At 34.4% G+C, this 22,377-nt stretch overlaps 1 protein-coding gene across 3 annotated transcripts in view; it reads left to right on the forward strand.

Moving 5' to 3' along the window:
* The window catches only part of GRIK2 (glutamate ionotropic receptor kainate type subunit 2), a 626,810-nt gene that overhangs the window by 299,766 nt on the left and 304,667 nt on the right, over positions 1 to 22,377 (forward strand). For all 3 annotated transcript variants that reach the window (XM_024739236.1, XM_024739250.1, XM_024739246.1), the window contains exon 6: positions 379 to 552. In XM_024739236.1, coding sequence (XP_024595004.1) covers positions 379 to 552 — 174 coding nt within the window. The remainder of the gene's footprint in view (positions 1 to 378; positions 553 to 22,377) is intronic.

The raw sequence follows: 22,377 nt of genomic DNA on the forward strand, positions 1-22,377 counted from the left end.
GGAAGCAAGACATGGGAAAACACCTATAATCAGTTAAATATAAAAGAGTAATGCATAAAATTTAAGGGCAAGCTATCCCTAACATAGAGAAGAAAGCTTATGCAGACCTTAAAGGTAGGTTGTAGAAAAGCCTGTTGTTCCACTGGTGGAACTGGAATAATATATATATGTACTTGTTTATGTAGAGTGTATATATATTTGCATTGGCAAAACATGAGGATAGTGTATTTGAATCTTGGTGATTTGTGATGTTTGAACATCACTTGAGACACAGTGGTGTTAAGTAACCTAAGGCAAGCAGGAATACATGATTATTTCAATTATACTTGCCTATGAATATTCTCTCTTGATACTAACACAAAGAAATTTGTCTTTTAGGACCTCTTCGCTCTTGATGTAGAACCCTACCGATATAGTGGCGTTAACATGACAGGGTTCAGAATATTAAATACAGAAAATACACAAGTCTCCTCCATCATTGAAAAGTGGTCTATGGAACGGTTGCAGGCACCTCCGAAACCCGATTCAGGTTTGCTGGATGGATTTATGACGGTATGAATACCCACTTAAAGATCAGTTTGTGTGTTTCTAAGTAATATTGCATAAATTATTGAGTCCTCTGGATCCAAACTTCGGTTTAGTTATTAATGTTAAAGGCATGATATCAGAAGTACTATTGCCAAAAAAAAAAGTACTATTGCCAATAATTCTATTAACAATTTTCTAAATCAATTTTATGTGGCAAATTTAACTTTTATCCAAGTATCTCAAAAAGCATTACAACTATTGTCAGAAAACTGCAATGTAGGGGATTTCTCTAAAATTAATTACTGCTATATATAGGATAAATTAAAGACTGAAAAGAAGACATTAACCTGAAAGTTATCCTTCTTAACTACCAGTATATGATTACTCTTCATCATGTTGGTTTCTGATATCTGATGTCATATAAATGACTTACATCACACTAAAATTTCCCTTGAGCTTACTCTTTAAGGTTCAGAATTCACCAATAATCACACTTATTTTCAAGTCTTGGTTTTTAACCTAGAAACTAGACTAATGTTTAAACTGTAAAAGAAGGGTACATTTTATGTAACTTTAGTTGTTTATAGCAGTTCTGCCAATGAAAATCTAATGCAATGTACATACATAATTTAAAATTTTCTAATAGCTATGTTAAAAAACATACACCAAAAGGTAAATTTCAACATTATTAATTTATTTTATTTAACCCATTGTATCAAAAATGCCATTATTTAAACAATCACTATAAAAATTATGACTGAAATATATTACATTCTTTTTTTCTGTTAAGTCTTTGAAAGTTGGTGTGCATTTGACACTTCACATATTAATTCAAACTAGTCACATTTCAAGTTCTCAGTAGCCAAATGTAGCTACTGGCCACCTTATAGGACCAGGTAAGTTTATACTGTACTATTGAACAAATTATAAATGTCTGATATATTCTCATTCAATCTATTTTCTATAGACAAAGTTACTGCTACAATTTGGTAAATAGCCCAGCACTTTGGCAATATTTACATTTCCTAGGTCATTAAAAAGTGTCATTCTAGGGCTTCCCTGGTGGTGCAGTGGTTGAGAGTCCACCTGCCGATGCAGGGGACACGGGTTCGTGCCCCAGTCTGGGAGGATTCCACATGCCGCAGAGCGGCTGGGCCCGTGAGCCATGGCCGCTGAGCCTGTGCGTCCGGAGCCTGTGCTCTGCAACGGGAGAGACCCTCATACCACAAAAAAAAAAAAAAAAAAGATGTGTGGAAAAGCTTTTTCTATTATGATTGTAATGTTTCCATTAATTGCTTCGATGGGGCTTCAAAGTATGTTTTTAATGTTGTAGCAAAATAAAGGAAATTTTTGTGTTTTTCTTCCCTTAAAAGATTTAGTAATACAAATTGAGTGTCTTCACAGAGACTGTGAAGAAATCATAGTTACCCTCTAGTCACCAACCTTCTAATGGAAAGGAAAAAAAAAAAAAAGACATTTATTTTCTTTTAGTGAGAAAAATAACCTACTAGAATTTGAAAATATCTTATATCCACATTATTGTTTTAAGGAAATAGTATGAGGGGAATTTTACTCCTGTGCATAAAAAGAGATGGTTGACTAGTTCTAGTTCTAGTATTTTAGTTTTAACTTAAGATATATTTGAGAAACTTTATTGGGAGGAAAATACATAAATAACTTAAAAATGAAGATTTTTTTTTCTGAAGTACATCCAGATTAAAAATAAAATACAACCAAGAATAAATTACAAATATATTTCATTCCCAGTTTGAAGATGGTGAATCAAACTTTTGGAACCTAATAGACAATGTTATTTTTAAAAATTAAAACATATACTTCCTTTTAAATTGTTATTTTAATCATGTATATATTTTTTCCATATATGCTTTCTAACTCTTTTTACCCTTCCTTAATTTCAAGATGGATATTGTTATTTGTTATTCAGAACCATTACTGAATGGTTTTAGGAAAAGTAAATCAATAGGTATCATGGCAATCTTAATATTTTCATACTCTAAGTCTTCTACTGATACGTCCAAGGATTAGTGTGCCCTTTTATATATCAGAATCACAAAAATTATCCAGCCTTACTTGGGTACTGTGTGTATTTCAGTATGATTCCTATATGACTCTACATGTCATCCCTTGAAACTTGTAGTAAGTTAAGTAGACTATTGAAAGAGATAAATACGAAGGAAGATATATTAATTTCATATCTAGGAAGGTAGGGGCTCTTGGAAAGAATTAACCTTCATAAAATGGATCAAAAAAGAGAAAAATCAGTTATATTTCTGTATACTAGGAAAGAATAATCTGCAATTTATTAAAATTTATAATTTGTATAAATAAATAAAATTCATTTTCTAAAATAACAACAACAACAAAAAATCCAGCTATGTGTCTACACTAATGCTAAATGCTTTGCATGCATCATTCCATTTAATCCTCAAAACAACTCACTGAGTTGGTACCATTATTATTCCCATTTTACAGATAGAAATATAAGACCTCAAGTGGTTAACTAACATTCTAATGTCACACAGTAAATGTCAGAATTTTAAATTGAACCTGAGTCTTTCTGTTATCCAAATTTGAACTCTTAGTCGTTATTTTTACCTTCCCCCATTAGCCACATAATTACTCCAAGTCCCAGTATTTACAATTATGGAGCACACAGGCCACTAGACAAGATGAGGACCTCAAAGTCAACCAAGTGTTTGGACTCTTTTCTTGGCTTTCCTAAACATATTCTTCTCAATAAAAGGTATATGCACGCTAAAAAGAAAAAAAAAAAAAAAGATGGGGTGTTAGGATGAATGCAGGTTTAGGTTTTTTCTTTCTAGCCATGAGTCCAGTCCTCAATCCTGCCCTTCTTCTGAACTGACAAGCGATTTAGTGGGAGTGGATAAGTGATAGAACAAAAATACACTGATGAGAAAATGATTAGCCTATTTATTGAAAATTCTGGGCATTGTGTATAGACCATAGATTTTGAAATCTTCAGAAAAATTTTTAATGCCAACACTCTTCTCTTTGTTATAGTCATGAAATACTTTTCAAATAGATCTTAAATAAGAAAAAGAAAAGAGTATAAGGGATAATTACCTGTTTATTTATATATCTTTATTTGAGTTACTGCAAAATATAAAAACCACCAGAAGACTTACATGAGAACATTTTTAAAATGAATGACTTCATTTTTAAAATGAAGATAAATTTCCTTGTATGAGCACTTTTTGAATAGTTCTTATCTAAAAATGTGTGCCAGCTATTTTTTTATTATATTTATAAATAGAGCATGGAACACAAAATATTTTAGAAGTGACATAAAGTTTGCCATTCAAATAAAGATTTCTTTTAAAATGGATGCAGATTAATGACTTTTTTACAATTTTCCAAAAGGAAAACTGACAATATCTTTTAAAATATTTCATTAGATAACACTATACAATGATATAAAAGATTATATATAAAATATTTTATTATATAAATTAATTATTAATTATAAAATAGTGCATGATTATTATAAAATAAAACCAGTATGAGATCTGTTTAAAAATATTGGTATATTTATGCCTTGTATGAGTATTCTTTTTCTTTTCCACTTAAGATTAGATTGTAAGCATTTTCCCAGTTATTAAATGTTTAGGAAAATAAATTAATTATTTAAAGAAATTTTAGAAAATATTAGAAAATTTAGAAAAATATATATATATATTTCCACCATGAATGGAGTAAGGAAGTTAAGAGGATTCTAGTTAGAAAAGAAAAGAATTATAGCCTGGCATTGTAGAGTTGGCAACATTCCGTTTAGTCAATTCATGAGATCTCAGTGTTTATATATCCCTTGTTCTTTTTTCTCCTTATGATCCCATTAAGAAATGGGATTATCAGCAAAGTCCCTAGTACTTGGACCAAGACCTATTATCAGTATCATAGTCATTTGTCACTATGTAAGATCACAGTGCTTAGATTTGCACTTTATTTCTTTATGTTTAAGCTATAAAAAGAAACAGTGAATTGGATTCATAAGAATTTTCCTGGTTGAGTTAGCACCTAGGCTAAGTGTTTATCTGTTAAATGACTACTGAATACAAGACCATTTCTGCCATAGTTGTAGTTCCTTCTTCTATGGTCTGGGAACATCATATTAAAGATATTAATGCTAGTAACTCAGTAAAATTCTTATCTTCATTTGGTATAAACCCAACCAGGGAACCAAGTCACACAATACATCCAAACCTGATCTCACTAAGAAGGAAGGAAGTCTGACCCCCTTCCTTCACACATAAGGGTTTTGTTTTTAACTCATATCACCTTTCTCCCACTTTCCCCCATGCCCACACACTGCCATCCAGGTAGTACTCTAAATGCCTCCCTAGACATGAGCCCTTATTATAAAACCCTTTCCTTACTGTGCATTCTTTATTAATTATTCACATATTTTCATGCCCCTGGGAGTGGGGAGGCCCCCTTCAGTGAACATCTTTACTGTCCTTTACCGCGTGATCAGAAGGCATTTCTCCCCATCCTCTGACCAGACATCTACTTTCCCCAGGCACCGTTAACTATAGGGTGGGAATTCACTTTTTTGAATCCATCAGCGTTTGACAATGGTTACATTTATTATTGACTTATTGAGTTTGCAACAATCTCAATTCAAGAGAATGAAATCAAGTAGAAACACCTCAAGGTAAATTTTAAGCTATATCCTGGGACTCCTTCCCAGTGCTCCCATTATGTCATGCATCTTAATGCTAATGGACCTGTAATCCATTTGGTATTTTACAAATACCATTTTTTCTTATGTTGTTATATAATATCACATATATCCCTTGACAATGTAAATTTGCAACACAAATCAATAATGACTCTTTCATTCAAATTATTTTAGGGAGATTACCGTTTTTGGAAATTTAAACTCTTCGAGACTTACTGCTCTCTCCATTTCCTTTCTCCTCTCTTCATATCCATCCAACGATCATCAAACACTGTCAAATCTACTGTATCAATATCTTGCTTAACTACATTCTTCTTTCCACCCCCAGAGCTGTGCCTTGGTTAAAGACCCCATGGTCTCTCCCCTGGCTGTTGCAATAGTCTCCTCACTGAATTCCCACTTCCTAACGTCTCTCCTACACTTACCTTTTTCCTACCATGAGCTTACCAAAACATGCTGATGACTCCTTGTCATTGAAATTTTAGCTCATTTGTCAAGCCTGCAAGGCCTTCCATGATCTGGCTCCTGCTACTTCTCCAGCCTCGTATTTGCCTGCTCCCTGCTCTTTTAAGCCACCCATCTCACCATCTCATCCTGGCTGAGTCAGCAATACTGATGGCACCTCCTCATTTCAGCATGGGATGTTCCCATTGTCTGAACCACTTACCCCTGTTTGAATGTCTGGCATATTCCTACTCGTGCTATGATTTTCAGGACTTGTGTACCTTTCCCATGAATTTGCTGAGTCCTCCAGACATTTTACATGTGTGCACCTTTTATTTATGCACTTTATATATAACTCCATGTTAAAATTTAACTCTGGGACTTTTGTTTGTCTTCACACCCCTTTCTCAATAGATTGTAAGCTCTTTTGAGGCAAGAACCAGATTTTGTCATTCTTGAAGGCCCTGGACCTAGTTCAGTGCCTGATGCAAACAAAGTAGGGGCTCATCATGATGGAGTGTCTGCCTGATTGAATAAATGTGTGTGTTAATTTATTTTAATCATGCTGCATCTGTGTTCTAATCACTAGGCCTTCTCACTTTCCCAAATATATTCTGGGGAGCGTTTTTTATTTACCTACTTGTATTTTATTATCAAGATATCTAATCACTTAGCAAATACAATTAGGCTAGTCTCAATTCTTTGTTAGAAAAATACCTTAAAAGACAAAAACTTAGAAATGCTTTTGATTAAATAGTGAAAGTTTAGTGAGTTAGAGGAGTAGTTCCCATTCTCTTTTGCGAAAGAAGGGATAATGTTTATAAGGGAGGTGAGTCTTTAAGTGTTTAAGTTCCAGTGTCCTCCTAACAATTATTTATTTGTAACAACAGACCATGGCCCATAAACTTTATAATTTCTTTCCTCATTTGATTAACTTAAATTAAAAGATAACATCTAGTGTATACATTCCCAGCAGGGAGTTAGCTCATGTACTAAAGGGGCACAGTGATCACTCTGCTACTGTACAAAGATTTACCTTTAGAAAAGTCAATGAAAATAGAACCATAGAGAAATAAAGTAGGACCAGGCAAGGCTGTCATTTGCTGCTAGAACTACAAGTTTGCCTTAGCTGCTGTCTGCCTGTCTTAATTAGCTGGAGCCATTTTATTTGATTCAGTTGAAATGAGAATAAAAATAAGACTTTACCAGACAATGGGTCAAACTAACTTGCCATTTTTTAATCAATAAAGGCATTTTGAAGAAGGTGGTTTTATTTCATGTGCCACTAAAACATCAAAAGTATAAAAAGTAACAAAATAACGAATTATCCTTTCTTTGATCAATTTTACTCATGAGTATGTTGTACACGTTACCCTGAATTTTATACCAGGCACTCAGGATTTCGTAATGAAGTCAGTACCTCTGTTTCCTCACAGAAGTTAGGGAATTGACAAAATCAAGAAGACAGTGAATGTCTTACTGATCACATCTCACGTCTTTGTCAGTACAAAAGTCATATTCAAACTTTAATTTCATTTTAATTTGGTGTTTCTTTGATTGTTCTAGTTCCTAAGTCTTCCTTCAAATTCTTGTTAAAATTCCTTGTTTTCCATGCTGTTTTGTGACAGCAAGGACAAATATATATTTACCAGGGGCTTTACGTAACTTCATGGTATTCTGCTGAAAATGTATAACATTTCACAAAATTTATTCACATAATTGCTACTTTTATTCTTATCTTTACCACAGAAGAAATATTTTGGGGTCTGTATTATCAAATATGGCAGAAATATTTGCATAAGATGTTTCAGGGTATATAATGAAGTCATAAGCATAACATTGATTACATTTGTATATGATTGATTTAATGAATAGTAAAAAGACATGGAGTATGTCACATGAATAACAGAATGGCACTGTATTTCTTCACTTTACCTACTTATTAATCTTCCTTGATGTACTAAGCTGCAAGTTGGATCTGAATATAAATAATCGAGATGACCTAACAACCTCCATCGTTTCATTAACTTGGAGCATTCCGTCTAAATGCCTTTGCTCATTGGCAGATTAAGCAATCAGCATTTATCTAAAGCTGATAAAAAGATGGAATTTCCATTTTAAGTAACTGTTTCTTGCATGAAAGATGACAATTGCATTGAAATATTTCCTTCATAATCGTGTTATTTTTTTAGGTCAATTTTAAAACTTTTCATTTGGAAAAAGTAAGGTTGAATCAAAAGATATTTTTTACCCCTTCTACCCTGAAAATCAAAATTTATCTTTAAAGCATTGATCTCAGATCATGTAATAAAAACTTGTAAAGAATTAATACATTTCTGCTCACAATTTTCCTCAGCTTCTTATATATTTAATAGCTACATAGTTACATATGTATGTAACCAATCCAAGACGGTATAAGGAAGTCTAGGTAGATGAAAATTTGTGTTATTTAGGAAGGAGGGTCCCTCAAGTGATAGTCAATGACAAGGACACCTAGAGAAGATGATGCCAATGCTCTGACGAGAAAGCAAAGTTCAACATTGTAGAGTCTAGGAATTAGCAACGTTCTGAGATTTAGGACTCCACATCTGTACTGAGCATCAAGATAGAATTGGTAAGAGTAAGCGATGAATGTAACCTTGAAAAAGCAAAATGTCAAGCAGGCAGTAGAGGTAAAGAGTCATCAAACTTAGGAAAGCAAATACAGTGCCCAATACAAAGGGAATACAAGGTGATTAAGAAAGTAAGCAATGGATCCTTTTACTGGAGCTGGCACTCAGGTTAGAATGAGGCTAACAGCAACTTTGACATAATGTTCAATGTCCTGGATTAGAGGAATGGATTGGAAAACAGTGGGAGATAAAGCTGGGATAAAATTTTTACATATCAATTAATAGATTATTTTAAGTGTGCAATATTTACCATACAGGAATTCAGAATAAAGTCAGCATGAAATTGTTGGAATTATTTAAAAACAGAAAGTAAGAGATGACATTGTGGCCTATAAATAACAAGAAAAAAATATTATGACTCAGATATATATTCCTAATAAACAACAGAAAAGTTCTGGTGAAGGAAGGTTAACATTTGCTATAAACAATAGTACTTTCCCTTCATTGGATCTATTTCTAAAATAGAAAGAAAGAGTGGATCTATTTACAAAATGTACAAAACATGTTTTCTGGCTATTTTGCTTTCAGAGTAAAATACTCAGAGCTAAGCTGCATTCTGTAATTGGGGATAGGATGCAGAATGAGAGGAAGTAGACTAGTCATAATTACTATCAAAACTGTATGTTTTCCTGTATTATTCTATTTTTATTCATAAGTTTAGGAACTTATTTTAGGCATTTTATTTTTTATTTCTATAATTTTGGAATTTATTTCCAACAAATGTTGAAATATAATACCAGATAAAAGATATCTTGGCCTTACTAAGTCCTTAAATAAAATAAATTAAAAAAATAATAAATAGTATTGTAAATTTTCATTTATGTATTTTATATAAAAAGAAATAATATAAAACATATATTTATGATCTATATAAATTCCTATTACTTTAGCTGCTGTTGTGAGTAATAAGCTATTTACTAGAAAGACAGTAGTACTGGCTACAATACTAATAGTATAATTAGCATTTATAATATATGACCTCAAGTACTAAATATGTATAAGAGTTTGACAGATTTTTATTATTAAACATAACTATAAAATATTTATTTATAAACACATACATTTAACTATAGATTTTATTAATTTTGGACTCAATACTTCTGCCAAATTTTAACAAATTTTCCCTCTTCCATACTGTGATTTATAACAAACAAATTGCAGCTCTCTTTTGTCATGTTAAATTTCAGAAGAATTTTATTTAAAAATAGAGAAAGCTGGAAAATATTTCAAGTAAATAAATAAATCAAGAACTTGATATATAATAAAATTTATATTATAAATAATAAACAATTATAACTGATTTTTTCCATGTAAATATATACCACAGTAGATGTTCACTCTTTTTGTTTTTAAATTACCTACCTCTGTATCTTACCAATGCAGAAATTCTCTCACTTATTTGATCCAAAGAATTACCTGACTCTGTTCTTAGAAATAGGAGCATACACATATATTAAGTGTGTATATTAAGGACCCTAGGATATATAGGAGTCCTAGGAAGTTTGATCCAAGCAATGACTCTTTATATAAACTGAATCTAGTTCCTATTGCATGTTACCATTTGTATTGACAATCTCTATTACAAAATAACCTAATTGTGAAATGTATTTAATGCTTACTATATCTTAGAGCTATTATTGCCTTGTAACAATATCATGGGGGCAGTTGTAATCCTCATTTTATAGATGCAGACACATAGAATAGGCAGATTATATATAAAGGAAGATCCCTGGACTATAGTCAGAAGCATATAAAAGAATCCTTAAGCATCCAAAGGTAAAAGTTAAGCATGATTAATTCAAAACCAGCAAAAAATATTACATGTATTTCTTCTTCTTCAACTTTAACATATAGAGTTTTACACCAATTTTGGGTGAGATGGTGAATAGTTGTTCTACCAAACCCTTTTATTTCCTTCCCAGATTAAACCAATAAATAGGGAATACAAGCCAGCATCTGAATCCCATTTCCAATCCTTTCTAATGCTGTTTCTTTAAGCAGGTTATTTAATTAACCTCTTTGAGCCTCACTTGTCAAATAGAAATAATAAATTTTAGTGTGTTGTCCTACAGATTGAAAGGGATAATGACTTAACATATAAGAATATTGTAAACCTACCTGGCTTTTTATAATTATAAGCTGTATTATTGCCTCCTCTTAAAATCTCAGTGCCTTATAAATGTAAAACAAATTTTGATACAGGGCTTATAGCTTAATTAATCCAAACATATTATTTCAGCATCTTTTGTCATTTCTTATATGCAGTAACACTGTAATAGATATGTAGTATGTGTGTGTGTTTGTGTGTCTGTGTGTGTATTGGATGGTTAATTGATATAGAAACCTTGAAAAGCATTCACACAGAATCTGCTTAGTACTAGAATCTAATAGTCTTCTTTAAAAGTGAGCCCAATCTCAATAATTTGAAATGTTCTATTAGAATGATGTATCCCTATTTAACAGATTTTTTCTCTCTTTTTTTTTAACATCTTTATTGGAGTATAATTGCTTTACAATGGTGTGTTAGTTTCTGCTGTATAACAAAGTGAATCAGTTATACATATACATATATCCCCATATCTCCTCCCTCTTGCGTCTCCCTCCCACTCTCCCTATCCCACCCCTCTAGGTGGTCACAAAGCACCGAGCTGATCTCCCTGTGTTATGCGGCTGCTTCCCACTAGCTATCTATTTTACGTTTGGTAGTGCATATATGTCCATGCCACTCTCTCACTTCATCCCAGCTTACCCTTCCCTCTCCATCTAGTTAGAAGTTTGTGCAATTGTATGTGCCATTTATTTTTTCCTCAATGTTAGGTAACTTCTTCTTTAGGTTAAGAAGATGGCTTGTTGCGCACAGAATTATAGGATGGATTTTTACTTGAGTTTTTTTTTTTATGCCACTTACAGAAGACTATAAAATCTATTCTATTTTCATCTTAGAACAAGAAATTTGGAATCAGAATCATCTGTCTATTGAAACCAAGATCTGCTTAGTACTTCTTTTATAAACTTCTAATTATTTAGCATCTTTGAGCCTCAATTACCTCATCTATTTAAAGGAAATAGTAATGCCTACATCATAGAGTCACTATGAAGATTAAATACATGACTTTTATACTGCTCAAAGACAGTGTCTGGCACATAGTAAATCCTCCAAAAATGGTATTTGTTTACTTCAAGGCAAATACCATTTCTGCGCTTTAATGTAAGTGCTATTTCTGTTCAGGGTAAAAGTTCATCATTCTCAAAGAGTCATTTGATTTCCTGTTTGTACAAGTGTAACAATTGAATTAGGATGCAACTATGTAAATACTACTTTTTAAAAAAATGTCAGAGTAGGTAGCTGCTTGCTTTGATGCTCTGGGTGAGATTAAGTGAATGAATGACATGCATCATCACTAGTTTTACTACCAAATTGTTGCTGTTCATCTCATCACACTGATACCTAAGTAATTGTGTTTACATTAGAAAGAAAACTTTTTTAAAAAAGTGTAGCCTATACAGTTTTGCGATATAAAAGCCTAAGAAACAGTCTAGGATCTACTCTGATGCACTAATTTCCAAGATATGCTTGGCCAATACTCTTTAAATCAACATTAATAAATCAAAAGAATATTTCAGACAAAATGAAATGACGAGTTTTAGGGTGAATTTGCCTAAGGGATATTAGGAATTCTCTTGCTTTATTATGCAGAGAGGAAATATTATGTTGATCTTTCATTTGCCTTTCTAAAATAATTCATAAATATTTTATTCATTAATCTTCAGAATACCCTATGACCAAATTGAACCAGAAGGGAAAAGTAAGTTGTTAAACAGAACAGATGTTGAAATGTTATTTCAATGAAGGAAATCAATCCTTCATGAAAAATTCCTGTATATTGTTACTCATTAATACATTCTCCACATAGTTCTTGTACACTTACTATGTGCAATTTGTGTTAATATATCATGTAGGTGATGAAAATATATATATACATATTATATATTACATGATGTCTGCACCTGAAGAATTATCAGTTAAGTAAGGAAAGTAAAACATAGCCTTAAATAATAAAAAAAAAAATGCAGAACCTATAATAAGGAATATATTTAGAAAATAGTGTGTTTGGATGGGAGTTTATCCACCTTTTGTTAAGGATGTAATTACAACTTCACATAAAATTGAGAATGGTTACGTGCCCAAGTTAACAGGAAAAACAGTTCCCTTTCTTTGTAGTTCCTTCACTGGACATTGTAAAAAATCCACCATCCTGCGATAAATGCAAGAAACTCAAAGACATTTGATCAGGTTGATCAGGCCAACTGACGGAGCCGTAGGCTGCACTGTAAGATGCTCCACTCAGATGTGCCCTGTTGAAGCTGGAGAATTCCATGGCTGCTACCCAGTTTGAAGCACTCCAGAAGGTAGTACCACAGTTCTGGAGCTGCTGCCATACTTAGGGTCCTGGTATTTCTTCTGAAAACATGGCTGACAAATGGTCATCTCCATCCACTCATGCCTCTATTGCCTCTGGTGTTTGGGGCCATTTTTGCCAATTGTCTCTCCACATCCTGTCTAATCACTCACAACTGGAACAAGGGCTCAAGTTCAACTTGGCCTAGATTCCCACTATTTCAGCTTTCAGCTTTGCGGTTATTTAACTCTTTAGTTTACACAATAAGCGTGCACCTGGGAGCCTGCCCGTATTGCCAGCGTGACTGAGTTGACAGCCCCTGTCAGTAGTCACGGGCTGTTTGCAGACCTAGCCCTCCCCAGTGCTCCCAGGCCTTGTCTAGACTGGGGCCTCTCTCAGCTAGGAGTGTTTCCTCACATTTGACGGCACTTGGACAACCTCCGGTCCCTCAGAGGGGTTCTGGTTTGGGGTCTTGATTGTTTTTCTCTTAGGAGTTTCCTTGACTCCTTTGCAAATGTACTTCCTTCCTTCCCAGCAACTTTCAAGCCCCTGGTAATATTAAGGAATGGAGAAAAGAGTGGTCTCTGTAAAACCAAATGCACAGTTGCTATGGCTACCACAGAGAGGTGCAGAGTGGGCTTTCATCTACTTAAATACATTTTTTAAAAAGGTCACACAATGGATCTACTCAGAACCAGAAAACCTACACCAAGAGAATTTGATGTTTCTATCTTTCAACTTGGAGCTAAATTAATGATAAACATAATAATAATTATTATTTTAATTAGTATTATTTTTCCATCATGACCAAGTACTGGACGCACCTGCTACTTTGTTGTAAGAATTTGTAACAGTGGTGTGTTTGGGAAGTTTGGTGGGATTGGGAAGGGGGTTTGGGGGGAGGTAGTGCTTGAACTGGTTCTTGAATGTGAATTTGAACACAAATAGCTTTTTTTTTTTTTTTTTCGGTACGCGGGAATCACTGCGCCACCAAGGAAGCCCCACAAATAGCATTTTGATAAGACTAGATGAGAGCAGGAAAGTCATGTTGGAAGAAGAGAATGGGAAGCCACTAAATGTTTTAGAATAGGACTGTGCGATAAAAGTACTATTGACCATTTACCGTGTGTCCACTCTTTGCTAAACGTTATGCAGTTTGTGGTAATTGTATAAAGATGTGCTTGCCTCACACTGTCTCTAATTCTTACCAAAATGATGCAAGATGAGCATTATTTCTCACTTTACAGATGATGGAACTGAGGCTCAAATATGTTTAGTATGTTGTCCAAGGACCTTCAGCTCAGATGGAGGCTGACATTCAGCTCAGATGGAGGCTATCTAACTTGATAGCTCGTGCTCTTCCTGCCCTACCTTGTTCCCCCAAAGGCTCATCTGGTGGATCTGTGCAGGTGCATTAGACTTACTGCAGTGCTGGGTGGGAAGTTGTCATTCAAGTCGGCAGTAAGAATGACTGAAAAGTAGAGCAGAGAGGTCTCAAAGGAATGATTGAATGGGAAAGCCTTTTCGAGGTCGGAAAGAAGAATAAGGAGACAAGAGACGCTTTTCAGCTTTTCAGCTTTCCAGCTTAGATGACTGGGAGGACAGTAGTGCTTTTAATAAAAATGGGGCTGTCGGGCTTCTCTGGTGGCGCAGTGGTTGAGAGTCTGCCTGCCGATGCAGGGGACGCGGGTTCGTGCCCCGGTCTGGGAAGATCCCACATGCCGCGGAGCGGCTGGGCCCGTGAGCCATGGCTGCTGAGCCTGCGCGTCTGGAGCCTGTGCTCCGCAACGGGAGAGGCCACAGCAGTGAGAGGCCCGCGTACCGCAAGAAAAAAAAAAAGAAAAATGGGGCTGTCTGGAGGAGGTGGTGCTGGCTTGGAAAGGGGATGGCATTGCTTACAGACACATAGAATTTAAGATGATGAAAGAAGGACCTGGCAAAAAGTTGTAAGCTGCAATACTGTTTCTCATTGCAGTAATGCCTCAGTTTCTTTTTCAGAAATAGGGGGAGACATCCTAGTTCTATGGGTATATGTTGCAACCCAAAGAAAGGGATCTAGCCAACTTGTTTGGCCACCTCGACTAAGCAACCCTGGAAGTGAGAAAATTTAAGTCATATTGAATATCAGTAAAGAATTACTACATCTTTTAGTGCCATTGTTTCTCAGTAGTCCAGCCAGAACAGCCTAAGGCTCTACAGCCAATGTGTCTCAGCTCTTAGGAATGTGCCTTGGGAGAAGAGATGTTAATTTGAATTCTGGTCCTGGCTTTCAAGGAAAATATTACCCCTGTTAAATGTTGCCTTTAAAAATCAACTTTTCAGACTCTATTCTCAGCTTTTAAATATTTATTCCTCTCTCCAAGTTCTTTACTTTATCAAAAGGAAAAGGGAAATGAATAAGTGATAAATTAAAGACTGTGAAATACCTCTAAAATAGGAACTTCTCTAGCCCCTAAGGCAGGTGCACATGAATTTAACTGACAAAAATCATGCCCAGTTTTCCAGATTTGAGAGCCTGCTACACTAAAATTTAAGTAAATTTTAAGTAAATTTGAAACAATCAAAATCACAGTAAGGTAAATACAGATGTTACTCATTTGTTCACTTTTAAAAGCATTGTGAGTATTTTGAATATTTAATATTATTTAAATTTTATTGAATAGATTATGCATACTGTAAAAAATTTGTAAACTTAAAAAATATATATGAATGAAAAGTAAAATATCGTGTTCATTAACACACCAAGCAAAGAGAATGGCAACCAACATTTTAGGGATGGGAAGCTCTCTTAACTTACCTTCCCTTAACGGATTCATGAGAGTAACCAAAGCTCTCTATCTATTGGCTAAAATAAACTGATGTCCATAGCAGCCTGGAAACTCACCACTAGTAGGCTACCCTATCATGCTTCTGTATTTTGCTCCCACAGTTGGGTATTCTTAAAAAAGGTCGTTAGTGTTTCTTCCAAAACCAGTTTATGCTTGTTCTACTTATTAATGACATAATTCAATTAAATATTACCTCAAACAATAAAATACAAGGGCACTTTCAATTACAAGAAACCAAAACTGGAAATCATGGATAATCCATCATATTTGGGGTTTATGCAAAACAGAAGAGGGATTCCAATCAAGAGACTGATGAAAAGGGTGTCAGCTCTACATCAGTATGTTAGGGATAAATTTACAGTTAGATGTTTTACATTAAAATGAATTTTAAAGTATATATTTAAGTATATATTTAATCAAGCATCTTAATTAACTGGCTAAATATTAGCTTTGTTTGCTTTGGAAAACAGGTCAGCCCTGTACTTATTTCTTAATTTTTCTACACACTTGCACATATTTTATTAGAAATAAGATCATACGGTATATGTTTGCATGATGTTTTCTTAAAGTTGAACTAATATTTATTTAAAATCTGCTGTGTGTGAGGCACTGTTATTGGCATAGGGATAGAGTGATAAACTAGATAAAGATGAAGTTTACCTTCTATTTGGCAAAGAGTAGAATAAATGAAACAAGTTAGGGGAAGGGGACAGAGAATGATGAGGGGTGGGGAGGGCTCTTTAGCTAGGGTGTTGGAAGGAGATGATGTGTGGGATAGGCCTAAATAATGAGAAACAGGGAGCCATGCAAAGATTTCTGAGAAGCGCATCCTAGGCAGAAGGAAAAACAAGTGCAAACTCCTTGAGTTGGAAACAGCAAGTTGTATCTGAGGGAAAGAAAGGTGACCTCTCAGTGTGCTGGATGATTTAGAGAAAGAGGGGCAATGATAGAAGATTGGAGAAGTGGTCATGACACATAGCATTTAGCTCATTGAAGGACATGGGAATTTGGATTTTGATCTAATTGCAGTGGAAGCCCTGGAGGACTTCAGTGAGGGGAAGGCTATAATATGATTCAGGCACTGAGAAGATGCCTGTGGCTTCTGTGTGTCATTCAAGGGGGATGAGTTAGACAGCTGTTTTAGTAATGCTGATGAAAAATGCTGATGACTTGGACTCAGGTTTTAGCCATGGAGCTAAAAGTGATGGAATTTGAGATATAATATGGAGTGATGTGAACAGGACTCATTAATCGGTAAACTAAAGGAAGTGAGTAAGGTAAGGAGGAAGCAGCACCTGTTGTCAGTGTCTTACCTATATCCCTCCGACTTTATGGTTCAGGGTACCCAGAAGACTTGTAGCTGCCAGTACCTGCTTCTCTGTGTCTAAGGACTTTTTCCAGAAAGAAGCTCTGCTCATATGCCTAGCAGGCTAGGACTACTGGGTGGTTACTCCCCTCCCCTACAGCCCAAAGAAGCCCTTAACCAGTGAGAATGAATGTATAAATAGCCCAGCTCTCTCAGTCTTGGAGCGAGATAATTCTGAGATGTATCCTTTATATAATTTCTCAAAATGTACCTGTGAGATCGAGCTCCATTTACACGTACGGTAGCTGGCTTACCTACCACTTATTAGTTGCTTTCCCTTCCCTACATCACTTCTTCCCTTCCTTACTGGTGGTCTCTACAACTCCCAAGTAAGCATTTTCTGCTGAATCCTTGTCTCAGAGTCTGTGTCTGTGGGAACCCAGACTGAGACAGAGGACTTCTAGGTTTTGAAAGTCTGAGGAAGTTGATGGAAATGGGGCCATATACTGAAAATGGAGAAGAGTTAAAAAGCTGATTTGGGGGTGAAAAATCAGAATACCCTTTGATGCACTGTATGAATTATTTATTAGATATTCAAGTGATATTTTTTTGTTCAATATTGTATTGGTTGTACCTTAACAGTGTCAGACACATAATACGCACTCAATAAATAATTGTTAAATGAAGGAAAGAATTATTTGGGGGAATACATGAATTTGGAATGGCAGATGTTTTATGAAGCTAAAACTTAGGTGAAAGGTCAGGATTGGAGTACCGATTTGTGAGTCAGCAGGACATAAATAATATATAAAGCCCAGGGACTGGATAAGATCATCTAGGAACATAATGTGGACAGAGAGGAGAAGAGTGCCAAGGACTGACCTGAAAAGTAAGGAGCCAGCAAAGGTGATTGAAGAGAGGTGTGCAGTAAGGTAGAAGGAAAACAGAGAAGAACCTGATTTTGTGGAAGCCTAGAGAAGGAAACATTTTGAGAATGACAATGGTCAGTTGTGTCAAATCATGCTACTAACACCGTTCAAGTATGGCAAGGTTAGAGAGTTGGTCATTAGAGGAAATACATATGTACTCGTCTTTGCAAATGGGTAATGGACTTAACTGGTCACTAGTTACTGGGAAATTTTCTTTTAATGTCCATCTCTTTTTATAATAGAACAGTGTTACCTTAGAGGGAGTAGAAAAATCTTTAGAAACAGATTTTATAGAAAGATCTTTATAAAACAGAACTAGTAACAGTTAATGTAAGAATTTGCTGCCAGTGTAAGACAGCAGTCATTTATGATTGCCAACAAATGACAAAGTTAAACGTAGTAAAAAAAATATTTTGCATATCAATTAGTTTTACCATCTACTTTGATTCTCTTTAAATATTAAATATTGAATATACAGTTCTTTAAACTGCATTATTTCTGTTTCTTTAATGAGCTATTTAAACTAAATTCTTTAAGAAGTACAATAATAAATAGGAAATCAACAGGGTTAGGAAATATATAAGGAGACGTACAGAATTCTAATCTTCTTGCTGGTGTTGTATTCAATATTTTGCCTTCGTCAAAACGTACCCACAGGAACACAGCTGGACAGAATATCTTTCTGTGATCTTTAGTAACTCTGTAGTGCCCCATAAATGACTCAGCTACAATCAGTGAATGCGCTTCAGGCCTTGATTTTTGTTTTTAGTTCAAAGATGAACACCATGAAGACACCACACAGAGAGAGTTGTCATGTGTTGTTTCAGATCTTCTTTAGTAAAGGCTGAATTTTCTTGTTTTTGTTCTACCAAATATCTTCTATGCATATGATAGTTAAAAAATAATAAATCATTTTTGAATATATTAGAGACTATTAACCAGAACATGATAACTTTAAAGTAGGTGTCCCCACCCTCTAAAAACATAATACCACCCCAACACTTGTCTGTCAGCATATTTATCGTTCAAAAATTTTATTTTCTCATATTGTTGTATATTTGCAAACATGTACCTATACTACACAGAACATTAGTTTTTAATTTTATAATTAAAATATATCAAATATTGTATCTGTTTTTGTCCTCTATGAAGCAAATGCCAAGATATGATTAGATGTACAAGAGATTTATTGGTAGATATGCCAGTAAAGGATAAAGAGGGAGGAAGTTAGAATATTTGGAGAGTCTTCAGACCGAGATGCAGGTCTGAAACTTGAAAGGGAAACTTGTAAGTAAGCATGGAGAATAGTACAATCAGATTAGAAGGCACATAGATTTAATAATGAGTTAACTGAGAATAGCCATATGACTTACAAATGCATTCAATAAATTTAAAGAATTGTGATAGTATCATCCCTCTGAAATGAAAACCCCACAGCACAAAGAAAGATGAATAGGCTCTCCCACTCAGCAAGCCCTGAAAGGTGCTTAACTTACTTTATCTTAATTAATAGGTCATAATTTAGTCTTTGATCAACAAAGTCTTTGATTCACAAAAAAATCACAAAGATTGCAGTATTCCTAGATTATAATTTATTATAGTTATTTTTAACTTAGTTATCACTATGCAGTTATGTTTCTTAAAATTCAGTACTAAGTTATAGTGAGTATTGATTATGTGTCAGGCATTGTCCTGTCCTGGAAACTGCCGATACACAAGGAAAGCAAATCAGATGTTATCCCTTCCCTTGTTGGTTAATTGAAGTTTCATTCATCCACCCACTGGACAAATAACATATATGTTTTCCTATTGTTCTTCTACACACTGGAGATACTGCAATAAGTAGACAAAACAGACAAAATAAATTAATGAATAACGAAATAAACATGTCCCCAAATAGAACTAACAATTGTGTAATATCCCTTTGTAGATAGAATCTTTTATTATGTATTTAACACTACTAAATTCTTTAATAGAGTTTATTGTAGATCCTACAACACAGAACCCAACTTGAGATATAGAATGTTTAAAAGTCAATTTATATCTCAATAAAAAAGTAAAAGACAATGGAATTTATTTGAAGAATTCTATTATTGAAAAATAAACTGAAATAAGCATAATCCAACATTTCTTACTTTGCAATTGTATCTTTAAAATATATCTTAATTTTTTTCTGATAAAGATTATTGTTTTAAGAAATTAATATATAAATTGGGTAGTACAAATCTTCAGAGATAGTTCCATTAACAGGTTGATATATATTCTTCAATAATTTATAGTTGTAAACCCACCCACAAATATATTTTTAACATTAATTTCACTATACATGGTATTCAGTAACTTTGCTTTTTCATTTAATATTTATGAATTCATTGTCCTTTTCTTTTTCTTTTACTTCCCTTATCTTTCTTAATTACTAGAGTCTAAATGTATAGGTATATAATTTACTGATAATATTTAGGTTGTTTCCAGTTATTTAATAAACATTCCTATGGAAAATATAAATCTCCATAAACATTTTTATTACTTCCTTAGGATAAATTCTTAACAATGGTACATTTGATCAAATATGTGCATGTTTTAAATTTCGATGTGTATTTCCAGATAACTCTTCAAACCCCATATAATAGTTTTCCAGTTTTCCTCTGTTATGGATTGAATTATGTCTCCTAAAAGATATATTGAAGTCCTGACTCCTAGAACCTGTGAATGTGACCTTATTTGGAAATAGAGTCTTTGCAGATGTAATCAGGTTAAGATCAGGTCATTGAGGGTGGGCAGCTATCCTTCGATATGACTGAGGTCCTTGTAAGAAGAGGGAAATTTGAACATAAACACACATACACACAGAGGAGAACATCACATGAAGAAACTTCTATTGTTTTAAGCCATCTCAGTTTGTAGTAATTTGTTAAGGCAGCCCTAGTGCATTTGAGAGTGCATTCTTACCCATACTCTCTCCAGACTGAGCATTCTTACTATTTTATTCCTTTCATCAGTTAGAAAAGTAAAATTAAAAAGATACCTAATAACTTTTGAATCTACATAAAGCTCATTATCTAGAAGGCAGAGAATTATTTTATTATTTATATGTACTTATATTTACACTTTTATTTATCTAGCTGTCTACCAGTGAACCTACCTTTAATCCTTTACTTTGTTTTGTAAAAGGATTTAAGCAGCTGTTTTCCAATTAGTATAGAAAAAAATGCTATAAATTTGAAGGAAGGGAAATTTTCATTAAATAAATAGGCTTGTGTATCATCCTCTCAGTTGAACAACTGGGCCTTGCAAGGTCTAGGTATGGCTAGAGCCTTAAGCTGATGGCTCTAATAGTGAATGGATTGCAGGGTGAAAACCTTATGTTTGTGATTTCTGGCTAGCCTCTTATCTCTTAGCTTCAGGTTTTGGCAAAGACCTAGGATGGCAAAGAGTCATCTGCTATTTCTGTGGGATAGAAAGCAGAGAATTCTTGCCATTAATGTTCAGCTTTGCTCTCATAAGAGTTTGTCTATGCAGCTGAAATATGCAGACTTGGTTCTGGAAGGGAAAGAGCTTCCTGACAGTGTCAATTCAAGGGTGTTCTGGGTTTACCCTTAGCCTCTGGGGATTGCATCATGAGAGGCAAAAATTTCTACAAAACATTCATCAATGCCACTGTCAGAGATAGTTGGTCATAGGCTGATTTGATCAGGATGACATTTATTATGTTTTAAGCATAAGAAGAGCCCCTTGTGGAGTCCTCATTTTGAAGTCTTTTCAAACAGAAAGTATTTAAAATGTCATCTCTTGGGATGATGAGACAGTTGCAGAGTGTGAGACAGTAATGGTGAAATGGAAGAGTAGGGGATTTGCAGTCAGAGACCTGGATTCTAGTCCTTGCTTTGCTGATTTCATGCGATGTGTCACTGGAAAGGTGACTTGAACCTCTGTTTTCTCATCAGTCAGATGGGCTTATAAAGTTCATCACAAAAGCTGACTGTGAGGGTCAAATGAGACCACGTTTATGTAAATGTTTTGGGAAAACCTACAGCTAAACATATGTAGCATTTTAGTTTGTACTTTGACTAAACTAAAGAGTGATTAAACTTCGTGACCTTTAATTGTTTCTTCTCTCTTTTATAAATCTTTGAGTCATACTTAATCTATAGATGAAAGAACAAAATAAAACTCTATAATAACTAAAATTTTGTTTGATTGGAGCTGACTTTAGGCAGAAGAGTATTATCATTGAGGATTGCTCATAGCCCCTCCTATGGCTCACTCATCCTGCCATCCTAGGGTTCCTTACTTTCCATGTGGGTTCGTTCTAAACCTGAGGTCTATATGTTCCACAGGAAACAAACTGATAACCAATATTCTTGAAAAACTATCCTTGCAGATTTGATAGTTGGAAAAACTGTTTAAAGTATAAATCTGCCTCTCATTAACCAGGGCTCTCTTTATATACTGCTTGAAAATTGGTAGGCATTTTGACAGTTGAGATGACACTTCAAAACAATTTTGTGACACTTTACCTTCTATTTCTAATGTTAAACCAGGGAGAAATG

Source organism: Neophocaena asiaeorientalis, unplaced genomic scaffold (genome assembly GCF_003031525.2).
Source record: "Neophocaena asiaeorientalis asiaeorientalis breed wild unplaced genomic scaffold, Neophocaena_asiaeorientalis_V1.1 scaffold451, whole genome shotgun sequence".
Classification (NCBI taxonomy): Eukaryota; Metazoa; Chordata; class Mammalia; order Artiodactyla; family Phocoenidae; genus Neophocaena; species Neophocaena asiaeorientalis.